Genomic DNA, 20962 nt, shown 5'->3' with positions numbered 1-20962 from the left:
GCTGATTGGTCCTGTCACTTTCTAACTGGGCCCAAACAGTTCAGACGGGAGCTTTGCAAGATAGATTCGCCAGTAAGAGAAATGGAAACGGGCGAATCCATCTGCTTTGCAAGGTTAGAGACCTGTAGATGACTGTATAAGCTTGAAAACTTAAGTGGATCAAAGCTCGAAGCTTTAGCAAGTTCAAGTTTAAAGCTGTTAAACAGTAGACCAGAAGGTACATATTTTACTCATGCTTTTTTTTTTTTTAAAGAAAAGTCAGGTTTTCAAACTGAATACTCTGAAAAGGATCGATGTTGGCAGACACTTCTCTATAGTATTGCTAACACTTGCCCGGAAAAAAGACATTATCACATAAAATAAACAACAATGGCAAATTTGAAATTGTACAAATCAGACCATGGATCTTTAAGGATTTAATTCTGTTTTTGGACTAATCTTTCTGATGCAGCCGGACTGTTGTTGATGCAATATTATGATCAGAAGAGTAAGTAGAGCTTCTGATGGTGAGCTGTGTCACTTTTTGTTTGTAGCCTGACACATGCATTAGTTGAGGCTGCTGCGGTGGTTTTATCCTGGAATGGTTAGCATGGTCAGAATCCTGAGATCCAGAGCTTTCTGGTGGTGTATGCCTTGTTATATTTACATTTTGTAAATAACTGAAATGTTTAAAAAATTCTCCTGACCTCCTGGTTGGCCCTTGGATTTTGAAGAATTTCCCTTGTGAATTTTTTTAATCTCTATTTTTATTTGTCTTTCAGAGTCTTTAAGTGTAAATGTCTTTGCCTTTGGTTGTAATTTTTATCATCTGCTGTTTTATATTGCTGTCCCTGTAAAGAAATTTTTAACTTTGATTTTAGAAAGTGCTCTTTAAAACTGATATGTAGTCTTCTGTGGAAGCAATACTGATAAAGTTGCAAACTTTGTAAAGGATTGTCTGTATTGCATTGAAATGCAGCGCAGATTTAATGTTCGTTATTTTTCCTGTCATGAAGACAAAGTTCCCAGCCTTCATGGCTTATCATGATACCATAAATACATCTGCAGCTGTCCAAGATTTCATTATAAGTCATCACAGTGTTGCATGCTCCTTTTACAACTTGATTTAAAACTTCACATTCCTCCTCTTCTCTCAGGCTTTGCAGATAAAATCTGCTCCAAAAAAGTTCCTTCTTCTAAAGCACAATGTGAATTTTTATAATCATCCAACCAGAAGAAAGCAACATTAACAGGAGACATTTTTCACAAAATTGCATCCCTTATATCCTGAAAAATGGGAAAGAATAACAAAATAAATCTCATTCTTCATTTCAACAAAATCAGAACAGGCAAACTCTGGCCTCTTCTGGAGTGACATTGAACTTAACTTCTCCCTAAAGAAGAAACAAAAGAATATTTTTCTTCTTTTTGTTACAGTTTTTGACCAAAAACTGTAACAAAAAGAACTATTCTATTCTATTCTATTCTATTCTTTAGGAAATGATTTGTAGTTTTGTTTTACACAAGATTATAACAGCCTTTTTTAATGTCCTTTATATCAGAGCTGTGAAAGAAACAAAAGTATCGATTAGTACAACCAGGTAGAAATGCACAATTGATTGAATTTTAATTGTGATCATGTTTTCACCTACCATACCAGGTTTTGTAAATATCCTCTTTTATTAATATTTATTAGCATACAACTTAAATCTGCTCAGCTCCCTCCTTTTATCTCGTTTTCTCTCATGCACACGTTTACACTGACGCAAACATGGTCTGCATCTCATACATCAGCCTCTCCTTTTTTCTAAAGTGTTAACTGCTTTGTTGGGAGGCGTTGACCCCCACACACACACACACACACACACACACACGCACGCACACCCACACATATCTAAGAAGAGCTGTGACCCCCCAGGACCCACACAAAAAGGTGACCTATTACTGCCAATATTACACATCAATATGAATGGTCTTCATCATTTAAAGCCAAACAAAATAGCCAAACACATACTGTAAGTGTTATTCTTTTGTATGAACCACTCATGTGTTTTATCATGATTTTAGATAGATTAAATGACCCTAATTTTAACAACCTAAGATCAGACAGACCCTGTCTCCCACTCTGAAATCTCTGGCGCCCCCCCAAGGGGGTCCTGGACCCCAGGTTGGGAGCCAAGGGTCTAGAACAAGCCTTGAATCAGGCCATTACCTTCCATTTGTTGCAGAAGTGGGGGGCAAATCAGGCCCAAAATTCCTCCAGTGTAGCCAGCTTAAGGCTTTTTAACCTTCAATGCCCCAATGTATTTTAAAAAGGCCAAATAAAAACCATGCCCCACACTAATCAGAGAAGGTTTCTTTTACCGAGTTAATGTGCTGCAGATACTGTGACATTCAGCAGGCTTCATAACCCAGATAACATCTTTAAATTCAAGTGTCTACACACATTAAAGTCATGATTCTGCGAAATTTCATCCACTAAAACACGTTAATCTTCAGGACTCAAAGCCCCCATTCAGCTCAGATAACTTCAGGCTGTTTGTTGCCGCAAGTAGATAAGATGGAGTTTGAGGGAAATACGCTTTCAAAAGCATTTCAACACTCTTTTTTTCTCCTCTTGTAAACATTCAATGCTCAGTAGGTTTGGTGGTGTGTTTTTTGAATGAGATATAACAGTGAACTGTGTGTTGTTGGCTGCTGCTGCCAAGATAATCCATGTACAATCTTCTGTCAGGGTGTTGTTCGTTACAGATTGGCCTGCAGCCAGTGGAAAAAAGAAAAGCCTCTGTAGTCACTTTAAATTATAGTGTAGTGTAGTTATAAAATGTGGGGCTCTAATGATATTCTATCATTGGCTCTAAATGCATTACCCCGCCACGAGCCAAAGACTGTAATCCCAAAACCATTGTTCCTTTTTACTCAGTGAATTCTTAATTAAATGACTATGATATACATTTTGACTTGTTTGGTCAAAGACAGGAAATTATCTCAGAATGCTGTTAGAATTTAAAATTCCAACACAAGTTATCATGCAGATGTTTCTGTTTATATAAAAAGTTTGGTTTTACTTGTTCAGCACTGTCCTGTCCTCTCTGCAACAGCATGCCTTGTAAGTAACACCAGAGATTAGACTACATTTTGTTGCTTTATGGCTCCAAGTGTAAATGCATTCTGCAGAGAGAAATGCTGATCTGGCTTTACATTAAGTCGTCACTAATTCACACTGTGATATTTCTGCAAAACTATCAGAATCAGGCTTAAAATAAGTTTTCTTGTATACAGAAGAAATTTTCCTTGGTACACCCACACCAGTTCCTCTAGGCCCCCCAAAGCTTCCTATACAGCTCTCAGAAGATCTTAAATTCAGAAAAGGAGGAAAATAAGATGTTGTGGTTTTAAGGGAACCTTTTGGCTTTAAATGTTTGCAGCTGTTAAATCCATCCCAAAAACGATAAACATTGAAATAGTTCAGAGTGACTTAAGATTTAATCTGTTTTTACAGAAATTCACTCGTCAGCCATTGTTAATAAATATATATCTATATATATCTATATATATCTATGTATATATATAGATATATATATATATACATATATATATAGGTGATGAGTGTCAAAATGGATTTGGAGTGGCACAAGGGGGAAAAAATGTCAGGCAAAGTGGTAAAAATGGGTTAGAATTTGGCAAAAATGGTTAAAAGAGCAACAAAAGGGCAAAAAAGTATGAATAGGTTAAAAGTGGCAAATATGGTGCAAGAAAAGTAATGAAAAGGAGTAAAAGAAAAAGAGGAAAAAATTGTTAAAAGTGACAAAAATTGATGAGAGTGGCACCAAAGGGATCAAAACATGCATGAAGTTGGTTTAAAAGGGTTAAAGAATGGCAATAATTGTGTTAAAAGTGGCAAAAATGGCATGGCTAAGTAGGGAAAAGAGGTTAAAGAGTGGCACACAGGGGCAATATTTGGCAGGAAAGTGGCATAAAGGGGCTAAAGAGAGGCAAGATTTATTGAAAATTGGTTAAGAGTGGTAAAAAATGTTGCAGAAATGGCTGAATGAAGTAGTGAAAGGAAGTTAAAAAGTGTCAAGAAAGAGTTCATACTGGTGCTAAATCACAATTGAGGAGGGCCCCTTCTCTGGGATTTTTTTAGGAGCCCAGCCAATTCTGTTGGCAGGCCTGTCTCTTTATGGCCTGCTGCATTATAGATAATGGGGATAGCCCTCACTATTGAAAAAATATCTGCATTTTGAAAGAAAATACAAATAATGATATGTTACTCAGACCAAAATATGTATTTTATTTTTGTTTATTTGAAAGTCCAGCCATCTTTCAGGACTAAATCTGGCCCCTGTGCAAATGTACTTGATGTTCCCTGCTCTAGATCTTGCTGAAGAATGATTGTGCCCATACCATGCGAGCATTTATGTATCAGTGCTGATATCTGCAGCAGCCAAAATGAGTTTGTCAGTAGCAACATTGCATATTTGCAAAAATCCAATATTATAAGTGCCAAATCAGCTTTAATATCCCCCCAAAAATGAGCAAAAATAATCAAAATCTTGAGAAAACAACCAAAACCTGCTTGGAAAACATTGCAAAATAAGTTACATGGATCTAAGGCTGCTTGGGGCTTCTGTACATCACTGGCTTTTTGTCACATTTTTTCCGAGCACACTGAAATCGCTCTCTGACCCACTTTTGGGCCCCTTCCCACCACTTGAGTACCACTTCTTTAGTGTATAGTTCCATCTTTTTTTAAGCTATTATATAAAGACAGATCTGATTCCCATTTGAGCACATAACATAGATTTGGGTCCCCTTTGCCCTCACTGTGAATGTAGCTAAAGACTGAAAAATCCTGAATACAGGTGGACTGTACATGGGCACATTCAGGTGTGAAATATTCCAGCAAGGTCAGCCATTTCATCTGATAGGTTTTGCTTTTCTCACCTTTAGTCAGATAGATGAGATCCCTCCCTTCTCATACTCATCCTCCAGAGTAATAACAGTGATCACCTCCTCCATTCACCTCAGTAATTCCTGGATAACCAAACCCTTTACTGCCTCTGAAGCTCCCCTGAAGGGAGATGATAATACCCGTCCGGTTAAATACCTGTGCTTGAATCAAATAAAATGATTATTGAATCTTGCTGTATGGATTCCTTAAAGGGATGATGATGGGTTCTGTTCGTCGTTTAGGATGATCATATTGCTCCCCAGCTGCCAACAAGTACATAGTTACTTATGACTCATTTTATCGGTCAATGAATGCCTTCCTTCGCTCAGTTGTTATTTCTGTTTTCATGTAGCTGAGGTCTACTTAAAATTATCAGTGGATACACACACCTCCTCTGTTATCAGCCAACAGTTCTTCAGTTAAATAGCTAAAGGTTCTTGTGGATAATCTTGAAATTGAACTATGAAAATTATATTGATTCTCATTCTGGTGAAATACCCTCAAGCGCCTTGTGTTAAGAAGCGCAGATTTATATGAACCTCAATAAAGCAGGCTCCCGTCTCTACAGCGCGTTTTATGATCAGAGTGCATACATGCTCAGAGTACAATATAGTCATAAAGTTGGTTTCTTTCTGTGCATAAATTTTGTAAATACGACTAAAAAGATCACTGAGAAAATGTTTAAAAACGGTTTCTACTTTTACTTTTTAAGTGCTGTTTGAACAAGACTTTTTTGTTCTAATTAATACAAGATTTCTCCCAACTTCTGATTAAATTGTTCACATTTAGCTGGTTTATTAGCAGGAAATTGCACCTGGTTAAGTAAAAAGAATAAATGGTATGGTATGAGATGGAAACAAATCAAAAGAAAAAAGAATGTTTTTTTTTTTTTTTTTTTTTTTTAAATAGTCTAAAGTTTACTGAATTCAATGAGGCTGAAGTTAGCTAAAATAGGCTAGTTTTTGGTTAACTGTCTATTTGACCGTTTGACATATCACCCACAAGATCTAATGATATAAGTAGACCCAGGCATTTTGACTGTTTTGTTAAAATGTGGGAGAAATTAAGTCATTTTTTAATGATCAAAAATAACCTTTTTTCTTTATTTTTTTCTTTTCTGAACTCACATGATCACCCAAGGTCGTTGGCAGATTCGGCAGGTGTATGGTCTCCAGTGATCTGACAGTCTGGCTGAGTTATCTAGTGTGTGCGTCCAGAGGATTAAAGATAAAATATCGTGTGAAATTGTCCTCATGTCTGTGGTCTCCCACATTTTTGAAATTGTTTCAGATTTTGGGCGTGCAGATGGTCAAGTAGTTTAAGGCGCTACCCATGTATGCGGGCAGCTCAGGTTTGAATCTAGCCTGTGGCCCTTTACCGCATGTCTCTCCCCACTCTCTTCCCTGTCCATCCACTGTCCTTCCTCTACCAAATAAAGGCATGAAAAGGCCCCAAAATAAATCAGTTTCAGATTTAAAAATTGTGAAAACAAAGGTCTTTTTATATTTTACGAGTATTTTGCCCTTGACTTTTTCACCTTTTATGCGCCATGAAGTAGGTGAAGTTAAGCGATTTGGTTTGCATTGATAGTATGACTCTGAAAAGGTAAAAAAAACAATGGAACTGTAAACACAGAGGCCAATAATAATGAGACACTTGAGGGAATAATCCAAGTCTGCATAGGTAAAAGACGTCACCACTACTTATTAAGTAATCGAACTGAGAGATATGTACTAGATAGATATGTCATTGATTGTAACATCTGAAATGTTAATCATCATTTTGACCTTTTATTTTAAATGTTTATTATAAAATGTTTATTTCACAAATATTTTGACCTTTTTGTGCACCATGACACAGATGAATTTATTCCTTTGTCTAAACAGTGCTCAGTTTGTTTTGCCTTAATAGCACAACTCTGCCAGTGTTATTTCTTTGGCTAAAACATGAACTGAAAGTGTAAGTTGACTATCTTTTTTCCATGAAAAAAAAAAAAAAAGCTAAAATATTAGTGCTGGACCTGCTGGACAATAAAAATCCATGATATTTGTCCACTTTGCATATCAAGTAGGTCGGTATTTTCCTCAGTGTATTTCTAATCAGTTTAACTATTGATCATATGTTGACTTAACTGTTTTAAATGAATATTAGATTTAAAATTAACTCAATAAAATTGGCTAGAGATGCACAGTATGATCGGCAGGGTATTGGCAGATATTTGCTTCAAAATGTAATCATCATATCAGCAGATGTGACAATTTCTGCCAGTATTTACAACAAATATTTAAGCTGTAATTGCTAGTATGTAAATCAGTTTTGGGAGTTTGGTTCATTTGTGACAGACACACGTCAGCTTATGTCTTTTTCATCCTCATTTCTCAACTTTAAAGGGTGAAGTTTTAGGTCTGAAATCTGCATTTAAATATTGGAATAGGCTAAAATAAATCTGTAATTATCAGGATATCTAATCTTGGCAAAATTCAATATCATGCCTTCCTAGACTAAAAATGGACTGAAAAGTTGGAAATGACAAAAATGTACTGAAACTAATTCTCTAGATATTGATGAGTTGCTTATAGAAATAATTTGATTCTTTTGTTTATGACCTCACCTCTGCTTTTCAAGTAGCTGAAAGAAAGATTAATACTAGAAAGCAAAATATGTGTTTTTCTTTCCTCTAAAATAATTTGGAACATATTCAAGAAACTGAAAAAGATGATAAATGCAAACAAAAAAGCATAATGCAGATTTATATGGACCAGAATAAAGTGTGCTCTGGTCTCTACAGCGTGTGTTTTATGATCTGTGTGCGTTCACGGTGCATGTCGACGTGCAAGTGTGTGTCTTCACCGCCGCAGTGCATCTCCTCCTGGCTAACCAAGCATAGCGTTGAGGAAGGGCTGACTTCTATCGCCTTCATCCATCCATCTCTCCCCCCTCCTCCCCCCATCACCTCCGCCAAGCATGGTTTACTGTGCGGCAGAGCGCTCCGGCAGGCAGACCTCTCCAGGATGTGACCTCATAAAAGGGCGCAGAGTGAATGTAATGAACTCTCAGCCCATTACACTGATCTGAGCACATTTGACATGTCTTCAGGGAGCTGCAGATAGACTCGCAGTCAGAGGGAAAAAAGACGGGATGTAAGGAAGGGTGCTGCGGCGTGGTGATAGGGGAAAATGTAAACCATTTCAGTAATTGTGCAGAATTTGATCTCTCTTCCATAACTTGCCTCGGGTCTTGGGAGTGCACGTGCAGCTGGAAATGCAGAAATGAAAGGAATAAGGAGCAGGGTTGAATTTAATTAAGGTTAATATGATCGACCATGGCTGCATGTTGTTGTGTACAGCAACATAAATAACCTTTTGTTCTTCTCTCTGTGGGCTTATTTCTGCTGAGGTTGTGTGTTCTGCCGGCTGAGGTGAAACGTTACTCTAAGGGGCATCCAGGATAAAGTGTGTCTAGACTGCACAATGAAAAATGTTTCACCTGGGTTTATTATTTCATGGGAAAATAATGTCATACCTCGTAGTACCAAACTTCTCCCTCTAAGGCTCTAACCTCACCACCTTGTGACTTATCTTCCACCACCAGCTGCCACTTGCTGCTTTAAATCATTTGGAAGTGTTGGATCTATTTATTAAGTTTTTAACCAACTTCCTCCTAACCTCTGCTTTTTAAGTTGTAATCCTTTAGATTCGAATCCTGGTTGATTTGGTGACATTTGTGCTTATCATAGCTACAGGTGAACAGGAAACACTCCCTGGGCTGTAGTGACTTTGTCTGGAATTAAACAGAGAAGTTGAATGTCTTGGTAAAATACAGAAAAGCAAACCTGTTTTGTTTTGGTTTACTAATCCTGCTGCTAGGTGGAATATGAGATTACATACAGTGTGGAAAATTTACCAATTAACAGACTTAGGGCTAAATGATCCTCTGATATGGATCCAAACATCAATTAATTGATCAAAAAGGAGTTGTACATGCTAGTTTTATGCCTTTATTTAGATTGAAAAGTGGACTGAGAAGGAAAATAGGGGTGTGGGAATGAGTGCTGACTGGAAGGAAAAGGGACAGAGGCAAACCGAGGCTGCCTGCTCTGAGAACCACTGCGCTACTAATGGCCAACCACTGCCCGGCTTTTGCAATAAAATTTGTAGTTTAAACATTTCCCATCATAGGGCTGTTTAAATGAAAACAACAAGCTCATGTGCCTGAACATTTAGGATGTAAATCGCTGCTAAATGCTTTTTATTGTCTTCCTTTTCCCCCATCCTCTCCCGCCATTTTCCCTTCCTGGAGTCGTTTCTTTGGTCCAGCCGCAGGATCAATACCTGAGGACAGAGGCTATCCAGTCTTGTAATGACACACTGGAAAATCAGCAGAGAGCAGGACATTAACTAATGCTCGCTCACACACCCACCAACACTGTCAGTATGTTCCAGAAACATCCACGCCAGCTTCACATATTCATGTTAGAGAAAGAAAATAGATGAATAACAAGCTGACAGTTTGTGCGAGTGTACTCTGTATGCGTGTCAAGTTGATATGCATATGGTTTCTGTGCCCACATGTATGCATTATGCATGTTGGTTTATGGTCCAATCTGCATCCTGTGATGGATGTAGGTCTGTTCTATAAGCAGACTGATGGGCTCTTGCTCTGACTCCCATATGTCTGCTCAGTCAAGTGTGTTTGCTGAAGAGTGGCCCCTTTTTATAAGCCTCTGTTTATGGGCTCTGAGAGGCCACCGCTTGCCAATAATTGGCGTCTGGATTGCTCTGTAAGTATTTGGCGAGTCAGGCGGGACCGGCTGGGTCCAGCAGTGCTCGGGAAAGGTCGGAGCGCTGATGATTTGACCCGGGATGGGAAAATGACACAGAGGGTAAAGAATACAGGAGAAGAAATAAAGGAGGTATTATCAAGAACAGAGGAGGTAAAATTGTTGCTTTATTTGAAATAAAAAGAGTTAATGTGTTTAAGAAGGTCAATAAAAGACCGTATTAAAATCAGACATTCAAAGGAAAAGAGTTAATGGTAAACGAGGAGTTACAGGGAAATTACGTTTTATTGTAAAAGGGAACAAAAGCGGATTGGAGGGCGACGAATAACAGAGGAAAAAGTATTGAAAAATATAAAAATAATGAAACAGGATTTAACAAAAAGCTCCTAAGACTGAGCAATATAAGAATTAAAAGTGGATAGAAGCTAGAATACAGAAAAATAGTTGGAATACATGTAAAAACAAAGGAAGAGAAACTCAAAATTTAATGTGAAAACTGTGCCAAGCCGATTAAATAAGACCAGAAGCAAATATATGCAGAGTTGTTGACAGTATGTTGCTGATCGTTATTTTGGTCTGACCGCATTCTCTTCTTCTTTCCGCCTTTTCTCCTTTCCCAGTGATCCTGAGTCCTTTTGGTCTGAACGGGACACTTACCGGCCAGTCGTTCAAGATGTCAGACCCACCGACTCAGAAGCTGATCGTGGAGTGGAACCAGTTCTATCCCATCAGCCCTAGCGCAAAGGAGGGTGTGTCGGAGGACAAAGCGGAGGACATGGACTGGGAGGACGACTCTCTTGCCTCTGTGGAGGTCCTCGTAGGTGAGTAGTCCTCTTTTCTCACCTTAGTTTGACCTTTTCCAAAGTTTCTGCTTTGGTTTCTGAACATCCCACTTGTGTTTGTTTGTACAGGTGGTGTGCGGATGGTGTACCCAGCATGCCTTGTGCTGGTACCCCAGTCAGACATCCCTGTTGTGGCCCCTGTGGGGTCCTCCCACTGCACTGCCGTCTACTCGGGTGGCCACCAAGTGCCTGTGTCCCAGCGAGAGCCCGCCATGTCTCTGGTGACCCTCACTCCTCCCACATCACCCGAGGAGGCGCAGACAGGTAAAGATATGAATACAGTATGAATTTATAAAAACATAAAGCCTATAAGCCGGGCGTACACTACGATTTTAAGCCAATTTTGTAACAGCTATCTCACACTGTGCAACTGGATTGTTCACAATGGACAACACTCTGGTCAGCAACAACCTTGCTCACACTATGAGTGAAGTCTGGAAGGACTGATAAAGGCCAATGAGGTTTCCTTGAAAAAGTCTCACAGATGGTGTTATAGTCATACCTGTTGTTTTGTTTTCATGCATGTTTTGTTTTTGCCAGCAAACACAACTAGCAGCTAAATAATTATGAACATTCTGTATAAGCTGAAATTCTGCTGGTAGGACTTTATCCTGCTTTTTTATTTCCTTTCTTATAAGATACATCAAAGAGTTATTCCAGTTGTTATCATGGTGATTTAAGATACTGTCCAACAGTTTACAAAGCAAACAAAACACCCAAACCAAGTTTGGGACTCTGCTCTTGGCTCTTCTCTCACTGTGAGTATGTGTGCAGTTTTACAACAAAAATATCAAAGATAATAGAAATCCATCCGACCAGCTGGTTGGGCCGTGGTTAGTCATCTTGTCCCCTCTGAATACTGCATGACAAACTATGCATGATCAGGCTGAATGTTGGCTTGACATCCAAGTGAGTTGTGTGAAAACTGCAGTGTACGCCCAGCTTTAGTCTTTCATTTAACAATTTATTTTTCTTATCTAAAAATAACCCAACTTTTCTTTCTCCCTGCAGTGGACTCTCACTCGGCTCAGAAGTGGGTGAAAATGCCTTCGTCATCCGATGCGTTCAGTGTGGACAGAACGAGTCACCATGGAGGCAAGATTCCTCGCCGGTTAGCCAGTCAGGTGGTGGAGCGCGTCTGGCAAGAGTGCAATATCAACCGAGCTCAGAACAAGTAAGTCTCTTAAAAAATTTAAAGAGACCCATGAATTGAATAGCCAGCCTATAAACGAAATCCACTAGAACTCTAGAGACTCTCTTTGGGAATATTTGGGCAGCATAGCAAAAAGAGACCAAGAGCTCCCAGTAGACACAAAATTGAACCCAGTAGAGTTCACCAGAAGCAGCCCTGCCCTTTTTAAACACTACTGAATCTTTTAGCAGATCATTTGTTGATGTATGTTTGACATTGATCGTCAATTGTCAAAGGCTTACAGCTTGTTTCATCTCAAAGATTTGATTTCCTGCAGGTTTTTGGGGCAATATAAGGTTAATCCCAAGTGATCATTGATGCACAACCTTCATTTACAATGACATTGAGACATTGACACAAAAAAACTAAGGAGAAAGATTGATGAAGGGGCATAAAAATCCTCAAACTGGGGTTGTAGTGTTCTTACAAAAAGATTTAATCAGGTAAAACGTAGAGTCAAATATCCAAAAATGGATAAAAGATATTTTTTTGCAGTGTAATCGTTTATGCAAAATAAGCATAAAAAACAACTAAGGCAACTATAGAAGATCTACTCACCCATCTTACAAATGTTGTTCTCTATGATATTTTAACCAATAATTGCTGACTATTTTCATCGTAGTATAGAGAACCCTTCAGCCTCTTGTGATGCTACTTCTTGTGTTTTTTTTTTTTTTATGAGCATTGACAAGTTGTTGATACAACAAAGAGAGGAAAGACGGCACCATGAGTGGACGTTTTCAAGTGTGCTTTAGAAAAATCTCCATTTAAGTTCAAGTAATACCAATAAAAAAAACCACTTCAGCTGACTCGAGATTTTACACAAGCCAAACTATCATGTAGGTTTTATATCTTTTCTTTTAATAAAGGTACAGATGAGAATGAAATTATTAGCCCACCTGCCAGATGTTTTTTTCAGTATTTCCTAAGTGCTGTTAGAATGAGCATGGGATTTTGTTTACACAGTTTTTTCCAAAACATCCCACTTCTGTTTTAGATGCTCACAGTATTTTACTTTGCACACAGATAAAAAATATTTCATTAAAAAAAAATATTCACTAGCCCCTTTAATAACTAAACTTTTAGTTGAGCCATCGCTCAAACCACTGTTGTGGAATGGTGTGCTTTAACTTTGTAATGCTCAAAGCTTGTAAAACTGAGGTTTATCTTCAGTATAAAATCTTCTGTTAGGGTTTGAGCTGTCAGTTGAGAAAGCCTCATGGCAAAAACAAAATAAAGCAGTTCAGCCTTGACAAAAAGAATCGCTGATGCTCACAAAGCAGGAGAAGGAAATACAAAGTTATCACAGCATTTCTAAGTGCCAAGAACTGGAGTGAGAAGTATCATCAAGCAATTCAATTTGGGCCACACAGTCCAGAAAAAAAGCCTTGTAGAGCTGGGAAGAGAAAGATTACGAAGACTGGAAAGAAAACTAGTGAGAGAGGCATCTCATGAGCCCAGAACAACTGCCCAGACTTTTGTGAAGGATTTAGCAAAGTCAGGAATTGTAGTCCCAAAGAAGACAAACTAGAGTCCTGCACAGGATTGGACCAAGAAAAACTCCACTTATGCAGAAAAGACAGGTTCAAGCCAGACTGAAGTATGCTAAGGGCAACCTGGGGAAAGATTGTGCATACTGGAAGCATGTCCTTTGGTCAGATGAGACCAGGGCAGAGCTCTTTGGCATAGAGATGTTGCTTATGTTTGGAGAAAGAACCCTAAGATCATGGTCCACACAGTGAATCACGACAGTGGGAGTATTATGCTGTGTGGATGCATCAGTGAACCTGGAATTGGGAATCTCTTCAAAGTGGAAGGAACCATGAAGAAAGAAGGATATGTGAAGATTTTGAAAGAAATCCTCAAGCAGTCAGCAGCAAAACTGGATTGGGGCTTTGTCTTCCAACAAGACAGCAACCCAGAACATCTGTCACTCCAGAAGACCAAAGTGAACATTGTTAACTGGCCCACTGGAAATCTATGGGGCGAACTGAAGACCGAGGTCCATGCCAGAAGACTATCAAATCTGGAGGAGCTTGAGAGATAGACCAAAGAAGAATGGACTGGGATTCCTCAGGAGATATGTCTGAGACTTGTTGAATACTACAATGAATTACTGCAGACTGTTATCCAGCTAAAAGGAGACACAACTGACAGCATCAGAGAGGCTAATAATTTTGACCCTGGTAGTTTTTGTTTGTTTTGTGAAATAATTTTGTTTTTGTGCGCAAAGAAAAATAATGTAAGCAACCAAAGTAAAACCAAGGCTATAGCCTCCAAAAATGAAACCAAATTTAACCAACAAGCTAAACTTAAGCCTCTTTTGAGTGATTTATAGTTGCATATAGTTATATCTGCATTCTCAAGGAACTAAGCCAATTCGTGGTGGCATTTTTATATTTTACTCACTCTCTACATCCCTTTTCTACAACCCATGTAGTGTCATCTGGCGTCTTCTGGTTGCATATCTTTTAAATGTACTTCCACTAATGTCTGAAGTGTCAGCCTCTCTTTTATGGTACTGCATTACTCATAAATAAACCAAACTAAAATACCAGAAAATCCTAGATAGATAAAATAATCACTAGTAATTAAAGTGAGGCTTGGTTGCAGTTTTGTCCCTTTGGTCTTTTGTGCTGTTCACCATCAGTGAATCTGACACATTGGGAGCAACTCGGGATCTGCTGCCTCTTGACCAAGCACAGACTGTCGGCTGGAGTTAGCCGTTAGCTCATCAGCCAAAATATTCCTGCTCCAGGCAGGGCGATGAAATCAGCCTCAGTACAATGCTTATAACATTCAACACTCTGTACCAAAAAATCACAGGAAAGGAATGTGTACTTAAAAGGATTTTGATGTTAAGATTTGAAAATATAAAATAACAGATAGAACCAAAGACAGGTTCTTTTAAATCAGGCTTCTGCTATAATATGATCTAAAATATTCCCTCTGTAGTAGCATGCTTTAATGTTTTTCTCTTTCCCCCAAAAGGCGGAAATTCTCAGCCGCAACCAACGGTACCTGTGAGGAGGATCTGGCTGAGAAAGCGGGAGCCTGGGATTTCGTGGAGCCGTCACAGAGGTCGTACTGCAGCTGCTCCAGGTCAGTCATTTCCCATGTGAATGTACAGTAAATGCAGGTATTGCTCCGCTCGCGTGTGCACGCCCAAAGACTTCTCAAAGAGGTTACATGGAGTCCACAGAGCTTTGAACACCGGCACAGACGACTGAAGTCAGCAGAAATACCTGCGAGTTTTATCCACGTCTAGACCTTGACAAGCATATTATTCTTCATACTTTTCAGTTTATCACTATTCTGTCTAAATGACAGCTGTGCCGGTGCTGAAACCTGTGCTGGGCTCTGTGTTTTTTTGTAAGTCGTACATTTTTTTTTTTATTCTCACAGTGATGAGAATAATTTCAGGGAGAAAGAATAGTTTGACCTCTGATGGAGTACTCAAGGGAAACGGTGGAGGTATAAGAAAAGCGCAGGTTGTAGCTCTTAACAGTGACGAATGAGCTCAAAAACATGTCAAACAAGTTCATATCTGTTATGAAATACACCCCAAGACATTTTCTGGGATGAATGGCAAAGGTAAGGCTGATGGAGATTTCCAGCACACCTAGGAAGAGATGAATGCTATGAAGCTGCAACAACTGGTCAGTTAGGTAGGGCAGGTGCCCATAGGCAGAGGCTGAAGTCTTGAACGCACAAAGGATGGATTCCTGGGGCATGTCTTCCTCACTCTCACCCCCATATTTCCTGTATCTGCTCTGCTGTCTTATCTGATTAAAAGCTTGAAACATTTATATTAAAAAATCGCAAGCAAAACTAAATCCAGGGTTCCCAAGGATCCTTGAAAAGTCTGAAAGTCTTAAATTAGATTTTTTAAATGTCTTCTTATTTTTACTTGAAGTCCTAAATTTTAGAAGGCACTTTGACTAAGGCTTGTCTTTATTTAATCCTCATTTTCTAGCTTAATTTATTCAGTCTTAATCATTCTGTTTTTGTGCATTTGCTTGCCCACGTTACAGTTAACGGCATTTACAGCAGTGCTCCAATGAAATCAGTATACCCTTAAGTTGAAGTGGGGCTCAGAGTGGAGCCCTCAGTATTAGAATGATGTTAGCAACTCTTACACGCCGTTAAATTTTTGACCATTTACCAAGCAAAGAGTGGTATTGATATTTCTTAGTTCAGGTCTTTAAAAAGGTCTTATTAATCACCTTTTTCAGCAACAAATAAGTACTGGGTGCAAAAATCACAGAAGTAGAGTGGGACAGTGTGACCCAACTGTAGTTGGGAGACTCATTCTACTACTGTGGACAACAGCAGAGAAGGATGTAGCTAAGTACATAGTGTTTCCCAAAGGGCTGGATTTTTAGCTTTCTCTTGAAACTAGAAAGGGATTCTGCAGATCAAATCAAATTCCACCATTGGGGGACAAAAGAGGAGAAGAATACTTTGTTAAATTTGTAGGAACTCAAAAATTGCACAGTTGCACTTCTTGATTGATTTATTCTTGTCCTATGCTTTCTATCTTATGAGTCTTAATACTTTTTGATACTAGTAATCATTAGAGTACGGGAGATGGTATCCTTTAAATACACACGGTTTCAGAAAGTTTGGTTGTATTGGAAATTGGTCAACCTCACCCTGAAAAAATAAGCTGTAAATTGCGACTAGAATTGTGAGATTTATCAGTAATCTTTGCTGTGCTGTTTAAAGCCTTAATATTAATTCCTTGGCGTCTTTACCCCCTTCACTATGAACACTGCAGAAGAGTAAAGAGGAGACGAAGGGGTCACTACTCTGTGCTGTGTTTGCAGGAAGTACAGAGGCGAAAACAGGATATCTGCTGATATTTACAAATGAATTGTAGCGATACAGATGTTGATACTTATATCAACATATAACATAGTTTTTTTGTTTTTTTTTTTACCTTAAACCTCACTCTTTTATTGTGCATCCCTACTGTAACCTGACAGATGGGGACATGCAATATCACCAATTCACAATAGCAATGCAAATGTCTGAAGCCATTAGCATGGCAGAGCTTTAATAGGGCACTGCTGCAGAAGTGCACTGTGAAAACCCCAAATATTGACCAAAGATTATCATTTTTAGTTCTTAAATTAATGCATGCAAGATAACTCCTGTCCTCTTATTTCATGCCTTTTTTCTCCTAAATTCCTTCATGAAAGATTTTTGCTCTATGTTTGTTTCTGGTTCATCATATTTTCATCCAGTAATGGCCCTCCTGGGTTTGACTTGTGCATAAAACGTTAACTTTGTTCCTCCCTGAGTCCTTCAGGGAGGAACCAGCTGTTTTATTTACAAGTTCACATGTAAACACGAGTCCTTCACTGCAGACTTTAGATCCATTCAGTGAGCTGAATGTTCGACCGGCCTTCACTGGGGAATCCTAAACAAGTCTCATACATCTGTAACTAAACTCAGGTTCATGGTTGATGGAAAAAGTTGTTCTGAACCTGAAGTTTGAAGTTTTGATTGGTTGGTACCTTGAAAGTTTGGGCACATTTCCACTGGGGAATCCTTCGTACTCAGCGTTTTTTCCACCTAGAGGTGAGGAGAGCCAACTTGGACGGCAGACGAGAGCAGAGTGGATTGGGCTAGTCAGCTGGAGCATGTTAATTTGTTGGAAGCCGCCCAACACTTTGGCGACACAGAAATGGGAAGCTGTGCACATTGCCAGTTTTAATGGCCATTAGCTTTGTTTTGTAGATGGAAGGCTTCCATGCGCCCGCTTATCTTGACATCTGATTGTTGGGGAACGCTAGTGCTGCAGCTGTGAACAACAAAGTTTCCTTGTCCACACCTTAATGTGCTACTGCAGTAGTTAGCTGAGAGGTAAGACAGCAACAGCGACACAAAAGAAAAACAATACCTGGTGTTATAAGGAGGAAAGTGAAAAAAATGCTTAACTGGCCAAAAGAGTGCTACAGATCAAAAAACCCACAGCTGGGGTTAGTTGACTGGTGTAATTCAAAGGTTAGATCAGTTTTGGGGACCAATAAATTGGTTTCTTGTGGCAAAAAAAACTTTCACTTTTTTTACTTCCTTTCTCATTATCAGTATATTTGAAATGGATACTGAAGGGCTTTTGATAAGTGCAACTAAAGTAGCCTATAATAGATAGCATATCAATTTTGCCATTGGTAAACATGCCACCTCAGTGACCTCTTCTCCCTCATGTAAGGAACACGAAAGCAGCAGTGGTTGAGCAAAGTAGACAGTGAGAAATGAGAAGGAGTTGTGTTAGAATCAAAGGGTTGATGCTTGATCTTTTGAGTCTTTTAGGACTCTGCAAAGCCCTTCTAAAAGATGATGGAATTTGGTTGAAGTCAGTGAAATCTAGGATTTATTTTGTGTCTGCTCTGCATGTGTAGCCCTGTTTTCCATCAGAAGCATTTTGTCTAAATGTACAAAACTTCTGAAAACAAATTTTCGGGGTGAGCTGCATCTGACCTCACCTCACTTTTCCCTACCAGCTGCCAAGTAAAATATCCAGAAGAAAAGGGGTGAACTGATGTTTTTCTGGCAGGTAATATTCAGGAAAATTCACCGCTACAAAGTAGGTAAAGGTTGCGAGGTATAAATCTGGTCACTGCTGCACAACTGTTAGGCTTTTTGTGCATACAGTGAAGCTGCTTCATACTTTTTTTCTGCTCCGCAGTAGGGCTGGACAATGGAAGAAAACAAATTGTTTTTTTCTTGTCAATCTGCAATGTGCATTGCATTCTTTTTTTTGTTGAACATTGAATATTTTCAGTCAAACCCAGTTCAGACCACCATTTCCGAACATTGTTGTCAATTATTGCAGCTGTTTGAGCCTGGCCACCGCGGCTCAAATCAAGCCGTCCGGTTACCTTCATCAAATTGCAAATAGCTTTGGAATAGGAAGTGGAAAAATTGTCTTGAGTGACTATAAACACCAAAAAGGTTTTTTTTTTCCCCCCCAAAGTAGAAGATTTAGTCTGATAAAATCATGCTCTGCTTTTTGGAAATGATTACATCAATCTATTCTTTTTTAAACCTGTTTTCACTGATAATTCAGCCTGATAGACATCTCTGTGTCTGTTCCATCAGCTGTGTATGTACACAGTAACATGGCACTAAACATGAGAAATTCAAGGCTTTAGCAACAGATACCTTCTTGCAGAAAAAAAAAAAATCTGCTAGTATATTAGTTGTGATACAACTGTTCTAGCAAGGCATTTTTTGAGATTGGAGTGAGACGAAGACGTGGCGAGAAAGCTGCCTGAGAGCACCATCAAGTGGGAAGAAGAGTTGACACAATCCCGGTCACGCTCTGGATGTCCTTGCATATTACCAGAGGCATGGGAAGAGAATCTGTTGAAAAATTTAGAAAGAACACACTTTCAAGGCGAGTAACGGATGGATGTGGGTAGTAAGCATGGTGTAGGGTACTGTCTGGGTGGGTAATTAGGGTTGCAATGAGACTTTGGTTGTGTTATGTATGCCCAAAGGGCCCGAAAACTGCCCGCAGTCTCCAGGCATATTATATGGGGTGAAAAGGCCTGGACAAAAGAAATGCTGTTGAGCTTGACCTAGACCATTTATGTGTGTTGTGCTTGACTCTGCCCCCCACCCCCCACCTCCAGCTCTAGGTTGTGGCACATCGCCCGTGCTGAACACTCCGTGCCCTACATGCCTAAAACTAATTATGCACATGACCCCTGGAGTTCAGGACAAGCTGTTCTTCTCAGAATTTTCAGGATTGTTTGTGAGAAAAATTCTCAGTAGTCAGAGCAGAGAAGACAGAAGAGAGACATTGATTTAACCTGGACGCTTCACATTTTTTCAACCTTTGGACCTGCACTAAACTGTGTGTGGAGCCCTCAGTACATGTGCTTCCCAAACTTGGAAAAAATCTCTTCAAATCACAGTCAGACAGATGCATTTTACCACTTGTGGGCTGTTTGCAGGCCAGGTTTTTTTCATTCAGGTGCCCTCATTGGGCCTCAAACAGATGCTTGAGATTGTGGTGAAGCTGTGGTTTAGTTTATGAATCATCTGATCATCCTCATTTGAGCTAGTTTGATAAAAGATATTGTTTCATTTCTCCCTACAGCACTTGATTCATCGCCTTATTGATTTTCTGTTATAAGATGCATTTGTTCTGGTAATGAGTCTGCAGTTTAACACTTGTGAAACTTAATTGTTGTGTGTCTGCTAATTGATTTAATATGAAGTTGAGCTACGGTGTTGCTGGTAGTTGTTGATATAATTGATGTTTCACAGAAGAAACAGATGTCATGGTTTATAGGGAAGAATGGCTATTTTGCAGCAACTCATTGTTTGACAGATCATCTCTCTCTTGCTGCTGTTTTGCATTGAGTCTCACCATACCTCCATGTTTGTCTTCTTCCCTTCAGATACAAATCAGTGAAGCAGCGAGCAGGAAGCACTCCAGGGCAAACTCAGTCTGCAGGCCAGCCCTCCCAGCCTCCCACCAAGCACAAAGCTGGGAGCGAGAAGCCAGAAAAAGGTGACAAGCAGCAGAAAAGACCTCAGACGCCCTTCCATCATCGCAGCCTGACCTGTGATGATGCTTCAATAGAGACTGAGTCTTCAGCCGGCCAAAGGTTGGCCATGAGAAACCAGGACGGAGGAAGGTTCACCAGTATACGATCAACGGATGTGTCTGCCATACAGAAAGCGCCCCAGCTCCACAGTGGAGGGGTTAACACAGGGCCATCAGAACAGGCCAACTCCCCCCAGCCCCCTCCACTTAGTCCTCACCCCTGCGAGCGTAGCGAGGAGTCAGGAGAGGGCATGAAGAACCCGTCTACCCCCAATAGCCAACACTTCTACCAGCCTCCCCCTGAGCCCTGTCTAGTTGGGGTGAAAGGTGGCGGCGAGGATCCCGGCGGGCCAGAAGGTCTAAATCAGCACTTCCACCCCCATCACTCCCACCCCGCAGCTTCAGCCTACTCGGATCCTCCTGAACCCATCACGTATGTGGGCACAGCGGTCAACCTGGAGGAGGATAGCTCACACACACCGTGGCGGTTATTCAACCTTCCCCGCAGGAAAGGAGCCGAGATTCCGACGCCGCTGCTGCCGGGGGACAAACTGCGAGAAGAGGCTGCGGCATCACAGGACAACCTGGTGTCAATTACAGAGTGAGTGACAAGCAATGCCTTCTTCCCCATTTTACACCCAATAAT

General features: G+C 39.9%; 1 protein-coding gene across 1 annotated transcript in view; it reads left to right on the top strand.

The window, feature by feature from the left end:
* Positions 1-20962, top strand: part of med13a (mediator complex subunit 13a) — a 169216-nt gene that overhangs the window by 99077 nt on the left and 49177 nt on the right. The window contains exons 5-9 of the mRNA XM_041801054.1: positions 10334-10534; positions 10625-10819; positions 11567-11729; positions 14739-14849; positions 20168-20917. Of these exons, the coding sequence (XP_041656988.1) occupies positions 10334-10534; positions 10625-10819; positions 11567-11729; positions 14739-14849; positions 20168-20917 (1420 nt within the window). The remainder of the gene's footprint in view (positions 1-10333; positions 10535-10624; positions 10820-11566; positions 11730-14738; positions 14850-20167; positions 20918-20962) is intronic.

Source organism: Cheilinus undulatus, linkage group 12 (genome assembly GCF_018320785.1).
Source record: "Cheilinus undulatus linkage group 12, ASM1832078v1, whole genome shotgun sequence".
NCBI classification, from domain to species: domain Eukaryota; kingdom Metazoa; phylum Chordata; class Actinopteri; order Labriformes; family Labridae; genus Cheilinus; species Cheilinus undulatus.
Note: the sequence above shows the minus strand (reverse complement) of the source record. Positions and strands in the feature narration are given on the sequence as shown.